Source organism: Silurus meridionalis, chromosome 27, assembly GCF_014805685.1.
Source record: "Silurus meridionalis isolate SWU-2019-XX chromosome 27, ASM1480568v1, whole genome shotgun sequence".
Taxonomy (NCBI): Eukaryota; Metazoa; Chordata; class Actinopteri; order Siluriformes; family Siluridae; genus Silurus; species Silurus meridionalis.
The window spans coordinates 620,001-627,500 of NC_060910.1; the positions used below are offsets into that span (position 1 = coordinate 620,001).

Sequence of the window (7,500 nt, forward strand, 5' to 3'; positions counted from 1 at the left end):
TCTACGTGAGGGCTCATTGGTCGAGGTAAAAGTGTTGCATGTGACAATGTGCCAATCAGAATCCCCGAATGAGGCTGGCAATACATGATTGGTTGGTTGAATGATATCAACAGGCTGGTATCTGAAGACAAGAGAGAACCGAGAGTCACCTCAGCAGAAAACACACACACCTTCGTAAAGGAGTAGTTCCTCCAACAGTCTGACAGACGTACACACGCTCCCGCCACAACAAAAAAACACTGCTAACGCCGCTAACACCTAACGGCCACCAGTTTAGCAGAACGTACCCAATCCCGGATACCACCATCCTGTCAATAGATCTTTAGGGTAACCATAGTGACAGACGATTTTTTAATGGCGCCCCTTAAAATACCCACATGCCCAAACGAGCGCTTTATCTTCCGCTCATCACGGAGTTTAGCATCGGCCTGCGACAAGGTGGGAGGTGTGGCCTAAAGCGGTCGACTGAACTTGGAGGAGTGGCTAAATATTCGCGTAGTGATTCGAGTGGAGCACAATTTGCATGCTGAGAGAAACAAGCAAGCTAAACTGGTGGCTATTAGCTTCCATAATATGTTAGCTACTTTAGCCTAGGAGCTCAAGGATAATCGGCTTTGGAACATTGGGAACGTGGTGGACGTCTTAGGTTTGGCTGAACGACACCTTTAACATGAATAACACGTGTGTAATACACATTATTATTATTATTATTATTATTACTGATTGTGTTCTCCTTTGATTCCAGCAGGGGGTTAAACATTTACTCACATCACGTCATGTGCTTCTCACAACAAAACTTTTTGTCACAAATTCTTTGTTTTCTAATTTTTTCACATTATTTATTTTCTCTTTTCAATTATATATATATAAGAGGTCGACCAATTCATTGACTTTGACTATTAATCAGCACCAATAGTTGATTCTGGATCTAATGCCTCTATTATAAATAAATCTATTAACAAAAATCCAAACCAGAAGTTTTTCTAGGTTGCATTGGAGAAGGTCTGTTATTATACACTAGGAGAGCGGCCTCTAGAGGCGAATCAAAATAAAAATATATTAGTAAATGCTAAAATTAACAAGAAATAAAAAATAAACAATGAAATAAATTCTAAAGCATTTATTACATTCATGTTACAAATAGAATCTTACTGTAAACATTCTTTTCTAATTTTATATAAATGAAGTCCTGCTTAAAATGGCCATCTTTAAATGTTGTTAATATTACATTTATTTATAAAACTATGGAATGATTAATTCGGTTATCAGCAACCAACATACAGTAGCTATCAGAATTCAACATCAGTCGACCTCTAAAGTGTATATTTATTTCATATTTTACTTACCACCGAAAAATTAGGAGATGCTGCACTATCAGATATTACATTAAAATAATGACATGAACATTAATATAAATAAAACATTTAAAGTTCAAAAAGTGTAAATAATAATAATAATAATAATAATATAAAGAAATATGTCTCACATTATTGTTAGATTAAACTGTATAAAGATGACTCTAATCAGTGATGAATGAATTTTGAGTGAAAACCAGGCGTATGGAACACATCTGATCCTGATGCTGAACCCTGGGCAGAGAGCAGTGAGGATGCTAAGACCAGCAGGGGGTATAGAGTTGATATTCTAAAGATTAGCGCCCCCTTTCTGTCTGAGGTGCAACAGCACACAGCACTGACTAGCGTAATGATCAGTAAATAATTAGTGTGCTAGGCTACATGCTAATGCTAATGTATCGTTAACGAGCTTGTGCTTTACTTAATTTGAGATGGATTTCAGGAATCACTGGTTAATTAAATGCTGTTTTTACCAAGAAGGAAAAAAAGAAAAAACAGATTGAATGTGAATTATATTAATTATTAGATATTTTTTTCTTCTTCTTTCGGCTGCTCCTATTAGGGGGCACCACAGCGGATCATCTGTCTCCCTCTCTTTCACACTTTCTCACCTTCTTACCCCCACCCCATCTCTCCTGCACCTCGTCCCACATTCCCCCCTTTCCCCCTCTCTCACGCTCTCTCCCCGTACTCCTCTACCTCTTTTTAATCTCCCTTACTCCCCCTTTCACCCTCCTCTTTTACTCTCTTCTGCCTCTTTCTCTTCACTTCTACCTCCCATCCAAACCCCCCCCCACACACACACACAGACAGACGAAGACAGAGAGCATGTGAAGATGTGAGGAGGTGATGGAAAGCGTCTCCTGTCTCAGTGTTGATAAACACTCTAATTAAACCCTCTCCAGCTGATTAGCGCTCGTTAGCATGCATTAGCGTTCTCTAAACTCCACACTAAACTCTGTGATCATTCAAGAACCTTTCATGATTTAACTACAGACCCTGATGAGGTCATGGTGGTGCAGAGCCACGATTATCACGATTATCCTATCAGGATTATCTCGATTGTGATCGTAAACACGAGTGCTTAGAGATATTACTGTGCTGTAATCACTGAGTCCTGATCGTGTCACACCGACGCCCGAAGCATGGACCAGGATCAGGGTCTGGAACATCTTCAGTTCTGTCCTGAATCCCTGAGTGCTGAGGTTCAAGCAGTAATGTTTATGACGTATAAATAATCCATTTTGTATGTCATAAGGGCACGTAACCCAGACCACAGTTCAGGAATGATGATGATGATGATAATGATGATGATGATGATGATGATAAACAGGCGTCTGATCTTCAGCCACAGTAAAATGGCCTTTAGTTCAGATTAAGTTTTGTAGCGATGAACCCTGATGATGTCACGGGAACACAAGTGGTTCAGGTCTGGAACCAGATCTAGAAATCTAGAACTATGATGAGAAATAAACCGGGCTTCGATATTTAACTTTGGAACTTCACAATGTCTGAAGTTCCACATGGAAAATGAGTGAGCAGAACGTAGATCATTCTAGAACCTTTCAGCCTTTAATTGCGACGTGTATAACCTGAGCTGAGATGGTGGCTTCTGTCACTCTGTAATGTTTCATCTTTGATTCACTTTTAAACCCTGATGATGATGCAGAACCCAAACCACAGTTCTAGAGCACTGTTCTACAAGTTCCTGAGCTGAGAACCCCCTAAGATCTCACCACGAATTCCACCTGAACATTTACTGATTAGGTTCAGGTTTTAGAGCCTCACTGCAGATTATTTTTGCCTCTCTGAGCCCTGAGGGCACAATGTGGGCGTGGCTACGAGGTCTGAGTGCAGGTTCTACAGGTGGAGGTGTAATAATAGTGGTGGTGTTCTTACCTGGGTAGGGTGTGGCAGCGGGGTGTCCAGGGACCACCAGGCTGTTGGTGGGTAAAGCAGGAGGAGGGGGGAGGGCAGTTGGGGGGGCGAACATGGCCGGATGGCGTGATAGGGGAGAGAGGTGGGAGGAGGAGCGCAGGGGGTAGTGTGGAGACGACAGAGTGGCGATGGAGAGAGGGAGGGGAGCAGGAGGGGGAAGGGGGTGTTTGGGGGCAGTGACGAGGGGCTGTTGCTGAAAACAGAGAAGAAAGAAAACAAGCATAAATTAGCATGAATTAGCATACATGACTTCTCATATCGAGGATGAATCCGGCTAGTTTTCAGTCGTGTTAATTACAGAGTACACACACTACATCAGTGAACATGAGCGCTAATTAGTGGGTTAACGTCACAAACGAGCTGTTTGCTAATGCTAACGCTGTAAGCTTGAGGCATTACCACTTCACTCTCTGTACTTAGCCTTTTAAATGAATTCTTGTTTTGTGCTAATAATTATTTTCACTCGTGATTAGCAAACAATTCACGTGCTGCACAGGAAACCCCCACTCTGGGTTTTTAACGTAACAAACCCACGGATGTCACACATCTATCGTTAGACGACTGCTGCCATGGTTACGCCTTTAACTGGCTTTTAATTAACTTTATTAAACAAATTAAAATGATGATCGATGACAAGTCTGTTGTCATGGTGATGGTAATGCACAGGAAGGTAGAATTGTGTTTACAGTTTTTTCTCACTCATTCTTTGTCGTTAGCCAATCAGAAATGAGAATTGTCAAAAACCCAATTGTCATGGTAACTTCTGATGCATGTGAAGCTACTATATAAATATAAATATTGTGTAAGTTGTACAAACGAATTCAGCACCTGATGTCGTGAAGGCCGTACGTCAGATGACCGGTGGCCGGTGGATGGTGGTGGCTGATGATTGGTTGGCTGTGGAGGTTTGGGGGCGTGACCTTGTGATCTTGTAGATCTGATTGGTTCCTTATAAAGTGTGGGGTGGGATCAGGGTTAGAAGATGCTGTGGATTCCTTCTTGATGGTGACCGGGGGAGGAGATTTGGGTGTTGCCGTGGCAGAAGGGATGGGGCTGCCTGTAGGGGCGGGGCTAGACGTGGGCGGGGCAAAAGAGACGACGGTGCTTTGTTCCTGGCTGCGCTGGAGGCCCGAGATTTTAGGCGAGCTGCAGATCTTCAACTCGAAGCTCTCATTCGATGTCACAGCTAAGGAGAGAGACGATACGGTTAGGGTCCTGGAGAGATTACACACGACACCACGCGTAACAAACCTGACTTCACATCTAATCATTTAAAGGTTTTCACCTGCAGTCATGTTAAGCTCCACCCACTTGTTGTTGACAAAAAAACCCAAATCAACATACTGACAGTGTAGCAGTGCTAAAGCAGTGCAAATGTCAGCTGACTAGCCGGCTAGTTTAGCCATTTTAGTAGAGAAGATCACCACATTCATGAAGGAATACATAATTAGTATAACATTTCATTAGCGGGAGAGAGAGAGAGAGACAGAATGAGACAATGAGACAGACAGGGAGACACCACATTTAGACCACACCCTCTTACCACCACGGTGTAGTTTGGCTTTAATTGGCCGATACAATAAACTGACTGAGAGGTGTGTGTGTGTGTGTGTGTGTGTGTGTGTGTGTCAGGAGTGACACTGAGATGTGAGACAGATGCCACTCTAACTGCAGGTCGCTGATCGTGTTACCATGGAAACGGGCAATAGTGAGAGAGTGTGTGTATGTGTGTAGGTTTCACTCTTCTGACTTTTTAATGATGATTCTAATAAAGGATAATGAGGAAGGGGAGAGCGAAACACACACACACACACACACACACACACACACACACCACACACACACACATTTTGTTCTAGCACACACACACACACACACACACACACACACTCTATTCTAGCACACACACACACACATTCTGTTCTAGCACACACACACACACTGTTCTAGCACACACACACACACACACACACACACACACACACACACACACACATTCTGTTCTAGCACACACACACACACACACACACACACACACTCTGTTCTAGCACACACACACACACACACACACACATTCTGTTCTAGCACACACACACACACACACACACACACACACACACACACAGGCACACACACACACACTCACACGCATTCTCTTCTAGCGCACACACAAACACACACACACATTCTTTTCTAGTGCACACACACACACACACACACACACACACACACACACACACACACATTCTGTTCTAGCGCACCCACACACACACACACACACACATTCTGTTCTAGCGCACACACACACACACACATTCTGTTTTAGCACACACACACACATTTTGTTTTAACAAACACACACACACACATTCTCTTCTAGCGTGCACACACACACACACACACACACACACACACACACATTCTGTTCTAGTGCACACACACACACACACACACACACACACACACACACACACACACACACACACACACACACACACACACACACACACACACACACACACACACACACACACACACACACACATTCTGTTTTAGCACACACACACACATTTTGTTTTAACAAACACACACACATTCTGTTTTAGCACACACACACACACACATTCTGTTCTAGCGCACACACACACACTCTGTTGTACACACACACACACACACACACACACACACACACACACACACTGTTGTACACACACACACACTCTGTTGTAGTGCACACACACACACACACACACACACACACTCTGTTGTAGACACACACAGGCTGAGCTCATAACTTCAGTCTGAGTGTTAATTAGTGGCGGGTCACGTGTGTCTGCATTGATTAGGGGGAAAACGAGAGAAGTGCAGTTACGCAGACGAGTGCAGACAGTCGCTGTCTGTTCTAATAACCTCAACACACACACACACACACACACACACACACACTGAAACACAGAATGTCTACCAGTCTTGCCACAGGCTGCGTCCCAAATCCCCGACACAATGTGTGGTGGTGTGAGAAGGTGTGTGGAGGTGTAAGAAGGCGTGTGGAGGTGTGTGGAAGTGTTATTAGGTGTGTGGAGGTGTGTGAAAGTGTGAGAATGTGTGAAAAGGTGTGTGGAGGTGTAAGAAGGTGTGTGGAGGTGTTTGGAAGTGTAAGAAGGTGTGTGGAGGTGTAGAAGGTGTGTGGTGTTTGGAAGTGTAAGAAGGTGTGTGGAGGTGTAAGAAGGCGTGTGGAGGTGTAAGAAGGTGTGTGGAGGTGTGTGGAGGTGTAGAAGGTGTGTGGAGGTGTGTGAAAATGTGGAAGTGTGAAAAGGTGTGTGGAGGTGTAAGAAGGTGTGTGAAGGTGTTTGGAAGTGTAAGAAGGTGTGTGGGGTGTAGGAAGGTGTGTGGTGTTTGGAAGTGTAAGAAGGTGTGTGGAGGTGTTTGGAAGTGTAAGAAGGTGTGTGGGGTGTAAGAAGGTGTGTGGAGGTGTAAGAAGGTGTGTGGAGGTGTGTGAAAGTGTGAAAAGGTGTGTGGAGGTGTAAGAAGGTGTGTGGAGGTGTAAGAAGGTGTGTGGAGGTGTAAGAAGGTGTGTGGAGGTGTAAGAAGGTGTGTGAAGGTGTGGAGGTGTGTGAAAGTGTGGACGTTTGAAAAGGTGTGTGGAGGTGTGTAAAAGTGTGAGAATGTGTGTGAAGGTGTGTGGAGGTGTAAGAAGGTGTGTGGAGGTGTGTGAAAGTGTGAGAATGTGTGTGGAGGTGTGTGTGGAGGTGTAAAATCTTTATTTCTTCTTTCTTTCTCAGTCAGCTTTTCTTTACCTGTCAAATTTTCAGTCTGCAGACACAGGAGCATCAGATTCCCTCCAAACTTCTCTCACACACACACACACACACACACACACACACACACACACACACACACACACACACACACAGACAGACAAACAAACAAACACACACACACACACACACACACACACACAGACACACACAGACAAACAAACAAACACACACACACACACACACACACACACACACACACACACACAGAGGGAACACTTATTTCACATAAAATGTAATAAACAAATTAAAAACAAAAGTAATAGAGGCCCTACAAAAGGAGTCAGAGAGAGAGAGAGAGAGAGAGAGAGAGAGTGTGTGTGTGTGTGTGTGTGTGTGTGTGTGTGTGTGTGCAGGGGAGCTGCCGTATAAAAAATAAAGTTGCTGTT

At 43.8% G+C, this 7,500-nt stretch overlaps 1 protein-coding gene across 1 annotated transcript in view; it reads right to left on the minus strand.

Moving 5' to 3' along the window:
- Nucleotides 1-7,500, minus strand: part of fbrsl1 (fibrosin-like 1) — a 242,858-nt gene that overhangs the window by 22,902 nt on the left and 212,456 nt on the right. Inside the window, 3 exon segments of the mRNA XM_046841445.1 lie at nucleotides 3,255-3,486; nucleotides 4,122-4,255; nucleotides 4,258-4,479. Coding sequence (XP_046697401.1) covers nucleotides 3,255-3,486; nucleotides 4,122-4,255; nucleotides 4,258-4,479 — 588 coding nt within the window.